The 19,899-nt window shown below is 56.7% G+C and overlaps 1 protein-coding gene across 9 annotated transcripts in view; it reads right to left on the bottom strand.

Annotated features, from left to right (window-relative positions):
* IGSF9B (immunoglobulin superfamily member 9B) overlaps window positions 1–19,899 on the bottom strand; it is a 49,414-nt gene that overhangs the window by 10,997 nt on the left and 18,518 nt on the right. For 2 of the 9 annotated variants that reach the window (XR_004360727.1, XM_032709523.1), the window contains exons 11-20: window positions 18,727–18,819; window positions 18,463–18,613; window positions 17,782–17,905; window positions 14,834–15,009; window positions 14,005–14,231; window positions 13,727–13,811; window positions 12,264–12,425; window positions 11,473–11,518; window positions 8,556–10,187; window positions 200–321 (exon numbers count right to left, since the gene is read on the bottom strand). Coding sequence is in view for 5 of the 9 variants with exons in the window: in XM_032709523.1 (XP_032565414.1) it covers window positions 200–321; window positions 8,556–10,187; window positions 11,473–11,518; window positions 12,264–12,425; window positions 13,727–13,811; window positions 14,005–14,231; window positions 14,834–15,009; window positions 17,782–17,905; window positions 18,463–18,613; window positions 18,727–18,819 (2,818 nt within the window). In the remaining 4 variants the exon portion in view is untranslated. Of the gene's footprint in view, window positions 1–199; window positions 322–6,968; window positions 7,015–7,824; window positions 8,152–8,380; window positions 8,447–8,555; window positions 10,188–11,472; window positions 11,519–12,263; window positions 12,426–13,726; window positions 13,812–14,004; window positions 14,232–14,833; window positions 15,010–17,781; window positions 17,906–18,462; window positions 18,614–18,726; window positions 18,820–19,899 lie in introns of those variants that run through there. The other 7 variants (XR_004360728.1, XR_004360729.1, XR_004360730.1 and 4 more) reach the window with 7 other exon arrangements.

Below are 19,899 nucleotides of genomic sequence, written 5' to 3'. Positions count from 1 at the left end.
ACAGGAACTCGGTTTGGAGGAGCAAGGGAGGGACAACCCACTGGCAGGGAGCCATCCCTTTGGGAGGCAGGGAACAAGGGCAGCATCCAGGAATGGGCTTGGGGACCCCCAGCATTGGAGCTGGCAGGGACCTGCCCAAGCTCTGCCCACAGCGGGACAGAAGGGATGTTGTTGGGGACCGTGGGGTCCTCACACTCACTGGGTTGTTTTCTGGATTTCGAGGAGCCCTTGGATGACTTTTTGGGCTTCTTTATCCGCTGGTATTTCAGAGCTTCGAGCCTCTCAGGTGCAGCAGCGTCCCCGGGCGGAGATGGACGTTTTCTAGGAAGGAAAAGCAGACAGGCGCCGTCAGCGGCTCTCAGCCGCGCTCGGGCCTCTGGACGTCCCCGGTGGGGGATCGGTCAACCCCAGCCAGCTCTGCCGTGGAAAAGGAAGAGGTGAGAGACCCAGGGCTGAGGGAGCAGGGCCAGCCAGGCGTGCTGGAGCGTGGGATGAAGGGAGCGAGGCGTCCCCGCTGCCCCTACGTCTCCCCTCCACGTTGCCGAGCAGCGCCGTGACCCGGCCGGTCCCACCGGCCACGTCCAACACGGGCACCCCAGCTCACCTGCCACCTGCCTGCCATGCCAACACTGCTAAACAAAAAAGGACGGGGCAGATCCTATGTCCGATAAGGTATTTCTGGGAGGTGGTTGGAAACCCCTTGGGATGGAGAAAGAGAAAGAGACAGGCAGAAGCGGCACGGCAGCATCGAGACGGGCACCACGAGCCATCCGTGGCGGACAACACCGGCGCCACAAACAGCGGGGAGGCAGGATCCTGCTGGCCCTGCTCCCACAGCCAAAAAAAACCAGGGGCCACACGACAGACAGGGACACGAAGGGCACACACCGACAGAGCCGGGAGAGGTACCTCGTTCCCAGGTCCCTGTGAGAGGCGACAACAGAAACGCAACAGCACGGGAGCATCTGCTCCTGGAACACCAAGAGGCTGGGAGCTGGAGATGGAAACACTGACGAGGTTTTATTGCAAGGACAAGGAGGGGATTTGCAAAGGGGTGCTTCCTGCAGGAAAGCCAGCAGTTGCAAGGGATAGCTTTCCAGCTCCAGCCCCTGAGGAACTCTTCTACAGGAACCAGCTCAAGGTGAAACAGTCTCCCCTTTGCAAAGGGATTTTTTACTTTATTTCCTTCACTGTACGTGTTTTTCCCATCCCAGGCCTGGAAAGCATGACTGCTGTAGAGAGCAGAGCATTAGAGGAAAACCTTTTCCTTAGGAGAGCGGGCAGTCCAGCTCTTATCTATAACACATCACAGCATCCCCCCTCTTGCTGCTTTCCCATCTCCTTCCCCTGCTTCATTTTACTTCCATGACCCTCCAAGTTGCACCAACTTCTAATGGCACAGAGGGACAAGTCTGAGGCCACAGGTCAACCTGAGTCATCACCGAGCAACCTGTAGACAAGGTGTCCAGAGATAACAGGGGAGGCATCCACAAAGCACCTTTTACTGCAGTAAAGCCAATGCTTGAAGCCAGGATCCAGCAAGGAAAGGAAAACTTAAACCAGTGTGCCTTCATCTTCAAAGGAGATGACTCTTCTGCTCTCACAGCTCGGTCACCAGAGGTCAGTGACCAAACCTTCTCACAACAACCACGCAGAGGACGGTGCTGATGGCAGCTCCTGCATCTTCAGATGTCTGTGACTGGGGCAGGGATCAGGAAATCCTGCAAGCCACAGGCAGCAGGATAGGCAGGCAGAGGAGCTGCCTCAGCTGGCTGCAAGGAGGCAACATCAGCATGTCCAGACTCCTGCTTTGGCACCAAAACACTGTGGATGATGTCCTCCCAGTCTGTCAGCAAGGTGAGACCCACCCAGCATTGCAAGAACACCGTGGATGCCGGTGGGAGCGGCAGGAAAGAGACAAACACATGGGCTGGAGCACAGACCCTGCACTCCCGGGCTGTGGGACAAGAGCACACCCACCCACAGAGAGTTTGGAGCTCCTCATCTCCCCTGAGTTCCAGGTAGAGGCTGTGCACCACCACGGAGCTGTGCATCTCCACAGAGCACAACAGCAACACTCCACATCCAACATCCCAAGCGGCTCCAGAGCGGTGATACTTCAGCTGGAGTGCACAGGCAAAGAGCTCCCAAGGGATTTTTCCCCTTGGGGAGTGGAAGGGTGGGGTTTTTTTGAAGATGTGTGCGATTGCAAAGCTTCTGAGTTCTGCTGGCAGCGTTGGAGAGCACCCAGGGAAGTGCAGCGTGAGGTGACGAAGCAGCTGAGGCGCAGCAGACGCTAGAGAAACCCAAACACTGGGCATAGAAAAGCTCCTTTTCATGTTTCCCATTGCAGCAGAAAAGTGAATGTGCAGAGAGCTCCCAGAGATCCTCTGTTCCAGCTCCCAGAGAGCCTCTATTCCAGCTCCCAGCAGAGCAGCACATCAGCTGAAGATGAAGCAACTCATTAGACATGCTGGTAGTCCTGCTGGCTGGATCCAGGCGAGAGCCCTCCCTCGTTGGGAAGGCGACATTTGCAGTTGCAGAGCATAAACACCTTGCTCCCAAGTGCAACCAGCCTGTTATGAGAGAGGCTACACCGCCCACCCCAGCCACTGAGCTGCACCAACACGGACAGCCACGCACATGCTGGCTCCCAGTAGGACCACAGCGACCCACAGGTCCGACAGCACGGGATTCCCTGCAGCAATTCCTGCTTGAATGGTCAATAACAGGGTTTTCCCCCTTAATATCCACCATTTCTATGATTTGCACACGAGGTACATTCATGCAGGTGGCCTCAGCTGCTCCACATCATCCATGGAGCTCACCTGTGCCAAGCCCTGGACACCGTCGGGCTCGGTGATCCTGCCACCATCCTGCCCATCAGCACCTGCTTTCTACCACCTCTTCCCATGTATTTGCTGATATTATTCAAGCACAGCTCTTAGAAGGCTCTTGCTCTTCCCACTCCTTTTTCTTTCTAAGAAGATGCTACTGTGGCATGTTGACAAAATTAGACAGATTTACGCAGGGGATTATGAGGAAATTGCCTGAAGCTCATTTCCACTAGTTCTCTGTAATTGGACTCGTATTTATACACACAAACATAAACAGTGAGTGTGCTGAACCCATGTGTCACCATAAATACTGTCTGACCTCTGGCAAGGAAGAGATACAGAGGAGGACAGAATGATGCTACTCACCAGCCAAATTTTATCTGCTCTACCCACCCTTTATTTCTTCAAAGGGCTCTGATTATTTCAAATTAATTTTCATTTTAAGCTCAGCCAAAAGCCTCTTCCTGCCCCCAGAGTTAACATTTTGGGCAGCTGCCCGTGCACGAGGGAGATCTTGAATACCAACAGACGAGAGGCTCAGGGAGGTGGGCAAACCTCTTCTAGAAACTTCAGTGTAGAGCTGGGCAAAGGAGCTTTGAGAAGCCCATGTGAACTCCTGACAAAAGCCGCCTGTGAGGCACCACAAACACCTGGAGCAGCAGTTTTCCTCAAGTCTCCAAAGGAGAACCCTTCTGCATGAGCAAGGGTCTGAACTGCATGGACTGCGAGGTTCTGGAGAGGCCGCAAAGGTACTGAGGGACCTCTGAGAGCCCCAGGACAGGAGCAGGTAGCCAGGGGAGAAGTGTCCAACCCAACACACATCTCAGCTGCTCTTCTTCAAATGTCCTTCCACATACAAAGCAAAGATGTAAGGGAGAAGATCCCTGATGGCATCACCGATCTCTTTCCACCCAAAAAGGGAACCCATATAAAGGAAGAGTGCAGGAGATTCAAGGGCACAGTACATATATTTAACCTCCTGGATCTCTCAACACACATTCCCTTTCTCCTCCTCTCCTCAGGACACTGACATCCAGAAATAATTTGGGCATGTTAGAGAATCCTCTTGCATGAGGTAGAGCATCCACTTGGACCAGTTAGAGCATCCACTTGGACAGGAGCCCACTGTGCCTCGGCCACCATGTGCTTCAACCCTTCATCCTCCTCAGATGAAGAGCTCAATTCTCCTACAGGAGGCTCCTGCAAGTCAGAATTCCCACTTTGCTCTGAGGCAGCTCTGGCTGCTGCCTCCATCCCGGAATGCTTGGGATCCTTCAGAGAGGTGCTAGAGAAACACAGTGGTGACGGCCCCTGGCCCCAGAGCTGCTGCTGCCAAGGCACAGCAATGAGGGAGGAAGAGGCTGAGGGAAGGAGCACACCTTCTACAGGTCTGCAGACACCACAACTCATCTACACAACGGACTTCACCACCATGCTGACGGAGAGCAGAGAGGGCGAGGGAAAAGGGGCCGGACTGGAGAGGAAGAGGGGGATACAGTCACGGGGAGAGGGAGGGGGGAGAGAGGAAGATAAATGAAAAACAGGAGTGAGAAAAATATATAAGTAAATTAAAGAGACTGAAAAGAAAAATAAAATAATAGTAATAATAATAATAATAATACTTAAGAAAGAAAAGAGAAACGCACTCAGACAAGCGGACTCACAACTTCTCCAAGCGGGAGGAGGCATGAAACACATGCAGAGGATCAGCACATGGACAGTCTTTAAAGGGGAACCTGTTTTCTTTCAAGCAGGGAGCGAGGGGTGCTGCTCCTCCCGCACTCCTGGCACCGACGTCCCTTCGTCACTCAACTCTACACCATGGCCAAGCCCCCCAACTCCCAGCATTGGCAGTGCTGTCCTGGCAAGGGAGGCCGGTGGGGCCACCCAGGGCAGGCTGCGGTGCCGAGGGGCGGGGGAGCTTGGTGCCTCGTCTGTGGTTTTTGGGTTTCCCTCTGCAGGGAGACGACAGCCCCCTTTTCCCTGTCCGGAGATGCACGCTGCATCCTAAGAGGAGAAGATGGGAAAACTCCTGGTGCCGACTCGGTAACAGCATTATTTATCCCTGCCCATCCATAAAAGCTACCTGAGCTTCACCTAACAAAAGCCACCACGCTGCAGCCACCACCGAGCCCACACGCTGCCTCTCCCTCTCCTCCTCTCAGGTTTTATTACTGCAGCACAGAAATCTGGCTGGTCTGGTATAAAATCCCTGTGCTCTGCACGCACTGACAATTTTATGACCCCAAACCATCAAGAAATTACTTGGCTGGGCTCTTTACGGGATTCCTCACTTATTAACTGAGATTTATTCTTCTGGCTTCCCCTTTTTGGTGATAATGACTCTGGAGTCGCTCCTGCAACTCCGCCTCCCAGCAGCATCTTGGAGAAGGACACAGCAAGTGTCCTGCTGGGCACTATGATCCTGCTCCTCAAAATCCATCAGCCCACAGCACCCAGCACTGGAGATGGGAGCCAGCCAGGATCTCTGAGCAAGAGCCACACCAAACTCAGACGTGAGCCTGGACTCAGCTCTGCTGTGCTAAAGCCATGTTCACTCATGTCCCTGATGCTCCCAGAGCGGGGAAGTGCCACAGAAAAAAGAATAAACAGCCATGTCTTCACAGAAGGCTTCCCTATTCCTTGAGAAGCCTGGTACAGCCCAGATCTCATCAAGGCTCAGTGCCAGCTTTGCTCCTCATGGGATACCCTGCTCAGCCATCAGCAGGGGAACACAGAAGAGGGTGGCCAAGTGCTCAAGAGCTTTGGAGGCTGCAAGGCTCAGATGGGAGGGGTTTGAGCTCCTGCACAGAGCACACATCCTGTCCCTGCTCCCACCACCATGACCCAACACTCCTTCCTCACCTCTCCTGCTCTCTACACCTCAGGACAACCCTCCAGGTCAGCTGGAGGAATTTCCCTCTCCTGCAAACATCCCCCTGATTTCTCTGGGCATTCCATCTCTCTCGTGAAGCTCTTTTCCAGCCCAACAAGGCTCCGCAGGCTGTTGGAGACCATTGGCCAGGACCTTGACTCTTCCCATCCAAGGCAGCAAAGTTTAAGTTTTTGTAAGGCCAGTCCTAAGGAAGTTTGGCCATGGCCTGGCCCTAGAAATGCTCCTATCTGCAATCTCACCTCTCCTTTCATAACCAGCCTGGCTGACAGCCAAATAGGTCAGCGTTCCCAATCCTCAGGGTCACAAATTAGTATGATCCTGTCTGGATTTAGCAATTTTACAGACATTCTCTGCTTCTAAGGCCTGAAAACTGTCTCCACATTACTCCATCCCAGTTCCAGGGATGCCCATGGCCATCTAGGAAACCAGCCTCATGAAGGCAGCCCAAGAGGAATTTTCTTGGGAGAGTCTTTCAAGGTCTGCTTAGGGCTGTTTAATTACAGCTGGGTCAGAAGAAGTCTTGGAGATTTCTCCAACAAGAATTTCGGGGAGGGAGGGATTTTACTACGACTACACTTGTGTTGGGAAGGATAAAACACCTCTCTGGCAGCCTGAAACCACAGTTATGCTGCTGCCAAGCATACAATCCATCTTGGGAGAAAGACTGCTCCCATTTTCCATGATTTAGGAGACTTGGAAAAAAGAAAATAGATCCAAGTACTGCTGGAAACTAAATTCTCCATGTGCTGGACTGCAGCTGGAGACTGATTTTTGGAGCCCCGCTCTGAGCTGTCTGCAGCTGCTTGCTCCAGATGGGGCTGTTTCACCTGGTTCTAGGGGTTGGCCGTGGGCTCCTCCTGCTTTGGATCATCCAGGACAGCCCCACCTCAACACTCACCTTCCTAATACCACACAACCCTCGTGCACCCTGCCAGGGCCAAAGGTGCCACGTGCCACTGTCCTACAAGAAAGGAAGGGCAGCCATGGGGAGACAACAGCTCGGCTCATCCCAAACCCCAAAGGCAGGGGAGCAGTGGCCTGCTGCTGGGAGGGGAAACCCAAAAGCCACAGAGACTGTGCGTCCAGAGGTGTTTCCTAGTGTTTTCGGATTCCTTATTCCCCTTTAAAGGAAGAGATGGTATTGGAAAAGCCCCTTCCGTGTCCCCTCTCATGCCCCGCTCCCGGCCACCCTCCACAGCACCCACACCATCCTTTCGGACATGGATCACCCTTACCTATTGAGCTGAGGAGAAGCTTGTCTCGACAACACTGCCCAGATAGCTGAGATTAATCAAAAACAAAGCAGTTATCAACACCCGCAAGGAGCCGAGCTCCGCAACACATCAGCACGTCAACAACTCCAAAGGAAAAAGGAGGGAAAGAAACCAAACTGAAACACAAACGAAACGAGGCTGGAGAAGAAAGGGGGAAAGAAACAGAAGAGAAAGGAAAAGAAGTAACGAAAACGATAATCAACGAAGCGAATGGATACACTGCATAAAAGCACGGACAACAGTGCTGCTTTAACACGACTCTGTCCTGGAGCTGGGTCTCCTTGGGGTGCCCTGCCAGGAGACATGGACTATGACTACATGCCTAACTGCATCACTCCGTAGCTGCGGTTTCCAGAGGCACACAGAAGTCATTTCAGGCTCGTTCAGCTCCTCTCCCTCCCCATCCTCTCTCTCCTGAGCCCTCCTGCCTTCCGTGCAGCGCCGGAGGGGTTTTCTAAGGCCATAACGCTTCCAGGTACCAGAGGGAGGGAGTGAAATGCGGAGGGCACTGCGGGGTGAAACGCTGCCTCCCCCCTCCCCAAAACACACGCCTCTCCTCCGAACGCCTCCGACCGCGCCGGCTCCGCGGGGCTGGGAGCCCCGGCCCCCGACTCCTCTGTGCCACAAGCCGGAGGAGGGGGCTCGACCCCACCAGACAACAAGCCAAAATGAAGCGAGACGAAAGGATGGGACGAAAGCACGGCTACGGGGTCTAAGGTGCTGTGAGAGACGGAGGGAAAGAGGAGAAATACAGAGAGAAAGAGAGAGAGGAAAGAGAGAGAGAGAGAGACGCTTTTGCCTGGAGCAACCCTGGTACCTGGAAAACCAGCCGCTACTGTCTAGTGCAGCCACATCCCTCTTTAGGGCAGGATCTGAGCGTGCCGGCAGCCTCCCGATCTCCGCTGGGCTTAGTTTATTTTTATTTTTCCTCCTCTCCTGACATGCTGCTGGTGTGGCTAAGTCCTTGATCTCTCCCTGCCCGCGTCCTGGGGCTGCAGCATCCCTTTTGCAGGTGGGGCGGTGACCGTGATAGCTGTTTCTGTCATGCATTAAAGCTCTCTAGACTCCGCGGGAAGGAAGAGGAGGAAGACAAGAGGCGCGGCGGCGGCGGCCCTAACGTTCGAAGAAAGCCAAGAGCCAGCAACTAGAAGAGGAAACAACCTCCAGTGACACCAGGACACTTACCTAAGCGAGCCGGGAGCCAGGCCTTTGCACGCCTGGTGGACGGCCCGTAGCCCGAGTCACAGCGCTCCCAGATTCCCAAGGGAGCGGCCAGGCTGGAGGCAAATGTGCCACCGGCACTGGGAATGTCGCCTCCCTAAAGCCCAGCACTCCTGGGCAGCGGCCATGCAACCCATGCCCACGGCACCAACCTCTGCCTAGCAAAGCCCGCGGGACGCCGTCTCCAAAAGGGATGCTGCAGCGTGCCCAGAGAGACCCTACGAGTTGGGATGGAGATGGCAGGGAGGGAGTCAGAGGGAGCGGGTGAGGCAGGGTGGGGGAAGCCAGGAAGGGGCCAGAGGGGCACCACGGGGCTCACACACTTACCCCGTGGCGGCTACCGTGGTGGTGGATGTCGGCTCCGGTTGGAGAATCTCCTCGCCAGCCCTCCTCGGAGAGGGGATGTCTCCGAAAACATCCATGGTGTCCACGGGCAGGGAGGAGCCCTGGGAGTTGGAGAAGCCAGTGCCCACGGGGGTGAAGGCGGTGGTCGGTCGGAAGCTGGGGCTGTCCCCCCGGCTGCTGGGCGCGGGGGATCCCGTCGACGACGGCGTGGATTTGCGGGAGAAGCTGACGGCCGCGGGCGGCTGCAGCGTGATCTCCGACACCTCCGTCTGCTGGATGAGGCCCGGCCGGGGCCGGGCGCGGGCGGTCAGCTCCGGGGAGCTGTTGCGGGAGCTGAGGGGACTTTGGGTCAGAGGAGAAAGCCTTGAAGGTTGTAGCACCACCTGATGTAAACTGGGCTCAGCCCTCCTGACCTGCCGAGGGCTGGGCCGAGGTCGGGGTTGGGGCTCGTACCACCTGGTGTCCAGGCTGAATGTGCTTGTGCCGCTGGGGCCGACGGGCTCGGACGGTTCGTGGTAAGGCAACACGGGTATGCCCATACCTTGGCTGGTATGTCTTAGCTGCCCTTGACATCCCATGGGTTGCATAGGTTTGTCCTGCCACTTGGTGGTAGCGGGCACGGAGGATTGACCCCTGCCCGGTGACTTGCCGGTCCAGCTCTTTGGTGCCTCCAGGGGCAGGATGCCCGAGTAGGACGCGGGGACCACCTGGAGGGAGGAGGGGGGCGGCCCCCGAGGAAGGCAGCCGGTGGGCTGGGAGCCCTCAGCTGCCTCGCAGGGCTGGAGCTGGTGGGGGAACGGCGCGGGGGCCAGCTCCAGGCTGCCGAAGGGGAACTCGGCCCTGCCCCAGGGCTCGGGGGACCGGCCCCCCGTGGGGGTCTGGGCCAGGGGCAGCGTGCTGTTGGAGGCGTTCTCCCCGTTCTCCTCGGGGATGGTGGGGTGTCCGAAGGGCCCCTCGGGGGGCAGCGGCGGGGAGGACATGACTGAGCTCAGCGGGCTGACTTCTGGCATGTAGAAGGGCGGCGGGTCCACCTCCCCGGGGCTGCTGCTGCTGAGGTAACCGTAAAACTGGTGGTGGAAAGCCCGGGGGGCCGGCGGGCGGGCCTGGCCCGTGGCCTGCAGGGCGCCGGGACCCTCCAGCGCCCGGTGGAACCGGGGGCTGTATGCTGGTGGCTGAAGGTAGGACTCCTGGCTGGAGGAGAGAGGGGTGAGCTGCGCTTTCAGGGCGGTCACGGAGGTGGGGACGACGGGGTCGTCGTTCTCCTCGTCCGACTGCCTGAACTCGGGGTACATGTCCGTCTCCTCCACGAAGGGGAAGCCCTCGATCCGCCGCGTCTTCAGGGAGGGCTCCATCTCCGCCGGGTCCATGACGAAGCGGCCGTCGGGCCCGCGGCTGATGAGCTCGATCGGGGTGGTGGCCTCGGCTTCGGCCTCCGCCTTGGAGACGCTGTACTTCTTGCTGCTGATGGCTCGTTTGGTCTTCTTGTAAAGGGAGAGCTCCTTCTCCTTGGTGGGGCTCAGCATCCGCTTGGCCTGCGGACCCTGGTCGTCAGAGGACTCCGAGGGGGGACGGAGCGTGCGGATGCTCTCGGGACTCACCTTGCCTGAAGACAACCTGGACCACAGGGGAATAAAACCGAGAGAGGGGACGGTCACCCGGAGGGGAAAGGAGGTCTTCTTGCCCAGAAGAACCACTGTCTGGATCCGGAAAACAAAGTGCCACCAGCCCTCACAAGAGGAACTGTGAGAAATGGGCAGGGCCTAACCAGGATGGCAGAGTCTTGCCAGAAGCCGCGCACAACATCCCTGCTCCTCGGGAACGGAGCTCGGCACACTCAGCATCCCCCCTGGGGCAGGCACTTCACACCAACACCTCGCAATAAGCTCCACCAACACCTAGCAACAAAGCTCCACAGGCCCACCGGGACAAAAGACAGATCCAGAGCTCACTTCCAACTCCTTCAAAGTTGTTCACCTGAGCTATTCATGCCCAGGAAAGGCCCTGAGAGGAGCTACATCAGGTAAATGTCCCCTCTTGCAGAACTCAGCATCTCACTTGGAGATGCTGATGGATCAGCTCAGACCAACTTTTTCTCCCATTCTCAACATTCAGATTTGAGGCTGAGAGCCTCAAAAGGCAGAGAGCATCAGAAGAGTTCCCTCATCCCTATCCAGAAAGCCTTGGACAAACAGGATTGTGAGGCAAAAGGTAGCAGATCCAACAGAGACAGTGCAGGTTATTTCAGTGCAGTGGATGAACCAGAAAAAAACAAGATTCAGATCCACCAGCACCAGGACATTTTGCAACAGTCCAGGAGCCAAAGCATGAGGTGTCCACATCCCAGGCTCTCGCATTCCCATTGGGAAGATGCTCCCACTGATTTGCAGCCACGCCTGCTTTTGATGGGCTCCACAAGGAGCTGTGGTTACTGCAGCACCACGACCCACCACCTCTGGGCACAAGTGGAAAGAGGCTTCAGCAGGGGACTCCTGATGAGAAAAGATGTGTTTCCCAAGAAAAAACAGAGCCAACAGAGAATGACTCAAAAGTACTGAGCTGGCAGGGAGGACTCTATGCGGCAGGCTAGTCCTCTCAAGGAGCCCCTTCATGCTGGTGTGCCACTGAGTTCCACCAGCCAACTCCAGCTTGGTCAATGTTTACAGATCCAACAGGGTCATCTCTTAGCTTAGTTTGCTGCATTCCCTGCTGCTTTCTGCTCCAAAGCCCATTTGTCTCTTGTGAACTGCTGTGCTCCCAAAAGTTCAGGGAACACCCAAAACAACTTGTCAGAAGCAACCAAGTAATGATGAGATATTTCCATTTGAGCTTTGCAATAACTGTAGGAAGGAGGCACCTTGAAGACCCACAACCTGGTGCCGCATCTAAGACAGATACTTACGGGGACTCCAAACTCTTCCTGCAGTGGGTTATCGAGAGAGGAGGGTCTGGAAGAGAATAAAAAGGGGAAAGAAGAGAGAACGCTGAGGAGGCGCAACACGACAGACACAAGACAGACTCAACATCAAGACAACAAAAGACACTCAACAAGAGGCCAAGGTTTCATTGCTCCAGTGCTTTAATGGTTGCTGACAACAAACAGCTCCCGTCACAGGGTCCTGCCCGTCCTGCTGCCACAGCCCCGCGGGCTGGAGGAGAAGGAGCCGACTCCTTGCCCTCTCCAGCTCCCCAGAAGCCCTTTTCCCTACTGGCCGCTCCTGCATGGAGGCTGCAGTCCCAGCTTTCGGGAAGCAGAGCAGCAGGGTCTCCTTTGTGGGGTCTTCTCTAGCCCAGCGTGGCACTGCCCACTCCAGGCTGGGAGCAGCTGGAGACCCCAGCTCCGGGGGGGGGAAACCTCGAGGAGGTGAGTGATGACCCCCATCTGTGTCTCAGAGGACACCCCAGCCCTAAACCCCCAGCTCTAGGAGTTATCACCACGTGGGAGAGCTCCCTCGGAATTCCCAGGCTACTTTCTCTGGCGCCTCTTCACCCACCCTGCCTCTCCCGCTCCCGACCACGGGCGCTTTTCAGGCACAGCCGAGGGATCAAGTCAGGGCTTCACCTGAGGACGCGCACGGACGAAGAAGAGACAGACACAGGGAAGAAGGTTACGACCACAACACAACCAGGGAGGGAGAAACGAGGAGGAGACAGGAGGGGGGGAGGGAGGAAGCACACCGGGAAGGGACTCACCTTTCTTGCGCTTGAGCTTGCGTTTGCGTTGCTTGTTGACGAAGCAGGCGGCGAGTGTGCTGAAGAGGATGGCAGCAGCCAGGAAGCAGATGGTGGCAACGATGCCAGCCAGCACCGGGCGGGCTAGACCCTCGTCCGTCAGGTCAGGCTGAGGGAATACGTCTGGGGGACAGACACAACGGGGTGTTAGGCCCCATCCCCTGCCTTCCATAGGGACCTACCACAGCGTGGAGGCAGTGACAGTCTCCAGGAGTGATACTGTACATCAGGACGATAATCTCTGTAAAGAGATCCCAAGCCAGCCCACCCAGGGAGAGCAGTCAGTGCTGCTTCAGGGCCAAGGGTTTTAGTGACCTCACACCGCATCATAGAATCATAAAATAGTTTGAGATGGAAAGGGCTTTTAAAGGCCATCTAGGCCAACCCCCCTGCAATGAGCAGGGACATCTTCAACTAGACCAGGCTGCCCGAAGCAACCTGACAAACCTTCCTGTGTTAGCTGATGGACACCCAGGAAAGAAGCCTCCATGCCAACAAATACATATTTATGTCTAAACACACACAACTGCAGCAAACCTGCAGTTATCTCCTGGCTGAAAAACCTGCTGCAGCAGCAGAAGGTATTTTAACTTGTTTGCCAGTGCTTCATTTCAGCTTTTCAATGAAAACTGGGCTCCAAACCCTCATGATACCCCTTTAATAACCGTGAGCACATCTGAACTCCCAGCAGACCTCGGCTGTGGGCCCCTGCAGATGCAAACCCTGCACACCTCAGCGCTCCTGCTGTGTGCTCACACATGGAATCGGCTGGAGCACCGGCTTTCAGCCTGGGACAGCACCTGACTGGGGCCAGGGCACCTGCCAAACCCCATCAGAAAAATCGGGCGTGAGGAGAAAGGGCGGCGGGCAGGGAGGCTGCAGGCAGGGAGGCTGCAGCAAGATCACACCACACCGGCACCACTTGGGGGCAGAGAGAGACCGCTGCATCACGGCACAGCAGAGCCGGGCTTTCTGCGAGAGCCATAAAACCAGGGTTCGCCGCATCCCCGTCCCCTCCCGCTGCCCTCGCCTTCCCCATCGCCGCCACAAGCCCTCGCCCGAGCAACCCCCGAGCTTGGGCGGGCACAGAGTAAACACACACACAGGAGCTGCAGCGTGTTGCAGTCTCCCGTTGCAAAGCTCTTTTCCCTGTGGACCCTGCACTGCAGTGCTACGTTTCCCTCTCTCCACCTTTCATTCCCGTTTCCAGGCTGCGCAGTGCCCGGCTGGAGCTTTGTTCTCCAGGCTCACCGCAGGATGTGCCAGCGGACACCGACAGCACTGTGCTCCACGGGAAGGACTAAATGGGGCAGGTTGTCCTCTCCTGCTCCAGGAGGCAGCTGGACACCCGTCACAACCATGAGCCCACCCACCAGCCCAGCCCACAGCCCCACAGCCGGGGAGAGAAGCGGGACACCCCTCACCTGTACTGGACACCCCAGCGACGTTGCTGGGTTCGCTGATGAGATCCTGCATGACCGCCAGGACACGGAACTCGTACCAGGTGTCCTGCAACACCAGACACACCCGTCAGGTCCCCCACTGCAGGCTGCCACCTCCCCAAAGACCCCAGCAAAGGGATGGGGCCACCCCTAAAGCTTCCCCAGAGCTGCGGCAGATTCTTTATCACAGAATCATGAAGGTTGGAAAAGACCTCCAAGATCATCGAGTTAGGTACGGTGTGGGCACAGCCCCTGCTTACCAGGGACAAGTCCTTGGCAAAAAACTCGCCCTCGGTCCCTGGGATGCCGTCGTCCAAGATCTCCCACCTCTCGGCGACGCGGAATTCCATGATGTAGCGGTCGATGGGGAAGCTGTGGTTGGCGGGAGGGAGCCACGACAGGAGGACGCCTTGCTGTGTCCGGTTGGCTGTTAGGCACCTCGGTGGGGTAACCAACACCAGAGGCTCTGGAGTTGTTACAGGGAATGCTGGGGACAGAGCAGAGGGGACGGGGACACCTTTGAGATAGGGGCAGGGGAAGCGCAGAAGATGTTTTCCCACGTGGGTACATCAGCAGCAGCAGGACCACTGCAGCAGCTCCCACATTCCAGGAGTTTGGGGCACATCTCAGGAATCTGATCTAGAAAAGTGGCTTTTCAAAAAGCAGCGGACTTATGATGTCATGACTTCAGCAAAAGGGGCACAGTGTTAAAAACACTCCTGCTTCCTCCCACCTCCACCTGGGACAGCCCCAAGGCAGGGCCCAGTGCAAGGTTCTCCTGCTGTACAAGTGATTTCGTGCTCTATCAATATCTCCTGATCCCAGCTGAACCTGAGGAAGATCTGAAAGGTGACTGATAGAGTACAGCTCTCCCACGCTATCTCAGGACAAGCTTTCAGGAGCCTCGTGCATCCAGCAAAGTCTACAGGCTTCATCCAGGACCCTCCACAAACTATCTTATACATGGCTGGAAACTATTGCTGATGATCATCATCTCCATCCCCAACAGGCAGGACACACGGGGCACTTCTCCCCACAGACCTCCCAGATCCCATCCCTGCCCTCCCCTTGTGCCCTTGGAGGACCTACCTAGAGTGTTCACAGTGACCACCTCACTGAAGGAGCTGGTGCCCAGCTTGTTTTGAGCCAAGACACTGAACTGGTAAGCAGTCTCTGGTTCCAAGGTATCCACCAGTAGCCAACTGGAACCAGCTGGCACAGGGAGAGACAGCCAGTCATGGGGACCAAACTGGGCTCTCTTCATCCTGCCAAGAGAGAAGGCAGCATCCTCAGGGAAGGTGTCTTTGACAGGGGGGACAGAGGCAGCATTAACTTCTCGAGCGAAAATGGAGCTTTCCCGAGCGATGGTTTGGTTTGAGAGCAGTGATGTGTATGGACGTGGGGCAGCCACTGCCACCCACGAGCTGGCACCATCCCACCGTGTCACAGCAGCATCCCCCGGCTCACAGGGACACTGCCACCAGCTCTCCCCTCTGCTGTGCACCACCTGCACCCCCTGAGCAGGGTCAGGGACGGCAGCAGTGCCAACAGCCCCGCTCTGATGTGATCTCCATCAGATTCCCATGGGAAAAAGTGGAAGCTGGAGCATTTCAGCTCCATGAGCGCTGCAAAGGGGACGGCTGACGCAGGAGACGGGCCCTGTTCCCATTTATACCTCGACAGCTCCTGAGCCAGAGCCAAGTTCTCCCTCAGCTGTAGCCCTGTACATGTCATCCCACAGGAGACATTTAGCTAAATCCCCGTCTTTGCCACATTTGCACAAGTCGGGGGCTGCCAGCACAGCCTGGGGCATCACTCGGGGTTTGGCAGCGCAGCAGAGGCACTGGCAGGAGTGCAGGACACAGCCTTTCTGCTGGGCTCTAACCACAAACTCAGGGTGAAAAAACCTCCCAGAGCCATCCCAGTGCCACCCCAGCACCCACGAGCGTGCAGCCACCTCCACAAGCCATTATCCTGCCGGGAAGCACCTTGGTGGAAGAGCCCCACATCCCAAAGCAGCATCACTGCACTGCAATGGTACTGCAAGTACTGGTGCTCATGTCAGAGAGATGCTTTAGGGAGTCTGAGCCCTCAGCTGCACGTTTTGGCAGTGTCAGCAGAGGATTTGGGAAGGATTAGTGCAGATGGTCTGTTCCGTGTAGGTAAGGGGGCACATCTGTGGCCACCGGCACACAGCCAGGGGAATCCAGCAGGAAGGAAAAGATGGAGCAAAGAGAAATAGTATCACTGATGAGGAAGCAAGAGGTGAGGCAGGAGAAGCCATGGCAAGCTATGAAAAGAAGCAAAGTCGGTGGAGAGCCATACGTGTGCAGTGTGCCTCCACCAAACTGAGTGGAAAACCTCTGGATCACCACGGCTCCAGCTGGGACTACAATTCCCAGGATCCCCTGCCACGGCAGCAGAGCAGCCCCTGAGCAGGTTTCCCTGCAGCATTTAACCCACTGCCTTCACATCCCTCCTCCCCCGTGCTGCTGAGGGCAGCTACAGGAGGGTAAGGGGCTGAGGGTGGGGAGGGTGGAGGGGAAATGCAGCTCTAATTGCTCCGGGGAACGGGAGACAGCCCTTGCCGAGGTACAGCACGTGTGCAGGAGGGATGCTGTGGTGGCCCTGGCCATCCCTGGGAAGTGGGGCTTGCATTTCCAGCCTCAACAACCACAGCAGCAGGAGGAGAGCGTGAACCCGCAGGAAATGAAGCCATGTTTTGCTTGAGCATCCCAGAGCCACAGCAGGGAGGAAAATGCACGGATGGGCCACGCTCTGGATGGCACTACATGACCCAGAACTGCCCCAGATCCCTGGTCCCAGGGCACAGCACAGTCCCCAGGGATCACACCCTACAGTCAGGGCAAGATGGATTGCTGCCTCCCTATCCAAAGTCCCTACAGCTCCTTGTAAATTCCTTAAGGCAAGCTCGGTGCAAACACCTTTCCCTGCTGGCTGTTCTGCCCCGTGTGGGGTCTGGAATTGCCTTGAGGAGGCAGGAACTCGGCAGCAGGTTGCAGAGCAAAAGCAGCAGCAGCTGCAGATGCAGCCATGTTTCCAGAGCAGAGAGGTTTAACCACTCCTTCCCAAGGACATTTTCATCAAAGCAAGGTCTGCACCACTCAGCTCACTCCCTCATTTTCCCTCTCTGCTCAATCCATTCCTTCTCTCCATCACCAGACAGACTGCCCAGCCCCAGGCTGGAGCAGAGCAGAAATCATTACAGGCAGTGTCTCCTTCTCTTCTCTCTATCAGCAGTCTCCACCGGGGCAAATTAAGGCAAGGAAGGAGAGAGAGAGCAAGAGGAAAGGCTGAAGAACAGCCTGGAAAGAGAAAGGATCACCCCCTCCACATTTCCAAGGATGACTCTTCACAAGAAAACAAGAGCAGAGCCCGAGGAAAACCCCAATTTTGCTGCAGCTACATTTTGCCCTCCCCTGCCCCAGGAAACAGGCAGAGGGCTGAGCCTGGCCCTGCTGCAGGAAGGTGGGATGCACCTACTGGCTTTGGGTGCCGGGTGGCACAGGAGCAATGGGAACAAAGCCCTAGGGGCTCAGACCCAGCCAGCATCTCACAGTGGCTGGTCATGATCCCAGCTGGGATTTAACCACCTCCAGGGAGCCACAGAGCAAGGAGAGATCATTTCTGCTTAGTCACAGCTCTTCCAGGACGCGCTCTCTGAAGGTTGCATTTTCCATCCTCTCCCTGGCTGTTAAGCCCCGTAAACAGTTTATCTTGAAATTGGATGCCAGAGGCAGAGTTACACGAATGCAAAGCACCTCCCTGCACCACAAGCAGAGTAAAACCTGCTGGGGCAGATGGGAGGCAGTGGCCAGCACAGAAAGGAGAGGAAATACAAGAACTACATGATCCCACCACCACCACCACCCACCTCTCAGAGGAACCCAACGTCCCACGGGCACAGAGCCGGGCGTGCCACCCTCACCACCCTCCTCCACCCCCCCGGCTGCTCGAAGCTCGGGTCGGCTAGGAAGGAAAAGAAGCAGAGAGCAAAGCATGCCAGGATGACTCACAGAGGGCCGTACCAAACTGAGAAAGTCTGCTCGTATCCACCGTCGTAGCCGGGCTCCCAGGAGACGTTGGCTGAGGTCATGGCGGCCACGACGTGCACGCTGGTTGGGGCGTGAGGGCTTGTGCCTGCAGGGAGAGGGGCATGGGTTAAAGGGGAGCAGGACCACAAAGGCAAGGGGGCTGCTCCCAAGCCGTGATCCGAGGGGGCTCCTCTTGCACCTGGAATTTCTGCTGGAAACAGCAGGACAACTGTGTCTGCAAGCGGCCAAAAAAGGCAGCTCTGCCAGTAAATAACATTTAAAGGATACATCGCTCTTAGAGTCATAGAATGGTTTAAGCTGGAAGGAACTTTAAAGGTCATCTACTCCAACCCTCCTGCCGTGGGCAGGGACACCTGTCACTAGACCAGGTTGCTCCAAGCTTCGTCCAGTATGGCTTTTAACACTTCCAGGGTTGGGGCAGCCACAGCATCTCTGGGCAACCCATGCCAAGACCTCCCCACCCTCACAGTAAGGAATATCTTCCTAATGTCTCATTTAAACCCTCTCTCTGCCAGTTTGAAGCCGTTCCCCCTTGTCCCATCACTACAGTTCTCTTCACAGGGAGCATCCCTACCTCCTGCCTTGCCAACAGGTTGCCTGGGGGGCTCTCTACCCAGGGCTCCTTCCCCTCCCTGCCCGTACCTACGACGGTAAGGTGGGTGCTGGCAGTAATGCTTGCGACGATGTTGGTGGCGACGCACTCCCACTCTCCGTGGTCGTCCTTGCCGAGGGAGCGGATCTGCAGGGTGCCGCCGGGCAGCGTGTTGTGCTTGCTCCTGCTGGGCTTCCCTACCTTGGGCAAGGAGCGGGGTGGGGAGCCGGGCAAAGAGAGAGGAAAAAAAAACAACCACGACTCAGAAGCGGGTTGTGGGGCAGGGCGAGGCGGCGGCGGGGTCACTAAGCTACCTGCGCGGCCCAGGGGACACCGCCGGCCACCGGCAGGGGATCCGGTCTCTCCGGTCGTGGCAAGGCAGACGGTTCCCCCGTTTCCGAGAGGACCTGAGGGGCAACGCGAGAGGCATGGGTCAGGGAGGCTGCTCTGAGCACTCACACACCAGCGGAAACCCCCACGGCACTCGCACGGACAGCGAGCCCTGTGCCAGGGCTCAACCTCCAGCATCCAAAGCTGAAACCGCTGCGGGATGAAGGTGCACCGGCCACCCCAGCAGACACCCTCCCAGGCTGGGGAAGGCACTCTCTGCCCCAGGAGATGCCCAAATTGCCCCTTAGCCTCAGTCAGCAGCAGATGAGAGGCAGGACTGCTTGTGTCAGAGGTCTGGGCAGCAAAGGCCCCTTGGGGATGCAGGAAGGTGGCGGGTGTGGAGGTGCCTGGAATCTCTCAAGCCGAGCAGAAAGATGGATCTTGTAACAACTTGTCCATGCCCATCTGCCAAAGTTGTGCAAACTCCACGTTGGCCAGAGTCCTCTTCGACTGTTCTTCATGTGGGAGTCTCTGCTGATCAACACCAGGACCCACGGGCTGATGCCAAGCAGGAGGAGCAGAGGAGGCGATGGGCACATGGGGTAACCATTGCCAAGCCCAGGAGTCCTTCAAGAGACTGGTCAGTGCTGGTGGGCTGATGGGGAGCAAAGGAGTTTGCTTCTGCCACTGGGAAACCAAGCCCAGTCCAAGCCAGCCCTGACTGGAGTTTGTGGCTCTGGGCTTATCCCTCCAATTATGGGGAGGACCATCAGAAGGCACAAGTAGGATTGGAAAGAAACCTGAATGAGACTGATGAGGGGAGGAAACTAAAATAAGGTGGAGAAAAAGACTGAACAGCCAATAAGCTTCAGGTAGGGCACTTGCAATCTGTGCAAGTCATGGTCCTCCTAGTGCTGGTAAAAGGGGCTCAGAGATTCAGCATCTCATGCCACAGGGACTGGGGACAGTGCCCACTGGGTGACACTGGGACCTTGCTCACTCTCAGGAGCCTTAAGAAGGGGACAGGAGACTTGGAATGAGATCCTAACAGGGGGCACAGAGCCCAGGAGGTCTCCTGTACAGCTTTCTTATGGGAGCAGTAAAGGTGGGAAGCAAAGGGAAGGCTGCAGGAGGACCAGAGACTGTGCCACCACACC

Source organism: Chiroxiphia lanceolata, chromosome 23 (assembly GCF_009829145.1).
Source record: "Chiroxiphia lanceolata isolate bChiLan1 chromosome 23, bChiLan1.pri, whole genome shotgun sequence".
In the NCBI taxonomy this organism is placed as follows: domain Eukaryota; kingdom Metazoa; phylum Chordata; class Aves; order Passeriformes; family Pipridae; genus Chiroxiphia; species Chiroxiphia lanceolata.
Note: the sequence above shows the minus strand (reverse complement) of the source record. Positions and strands in the feature narration are given on the sequence as shown.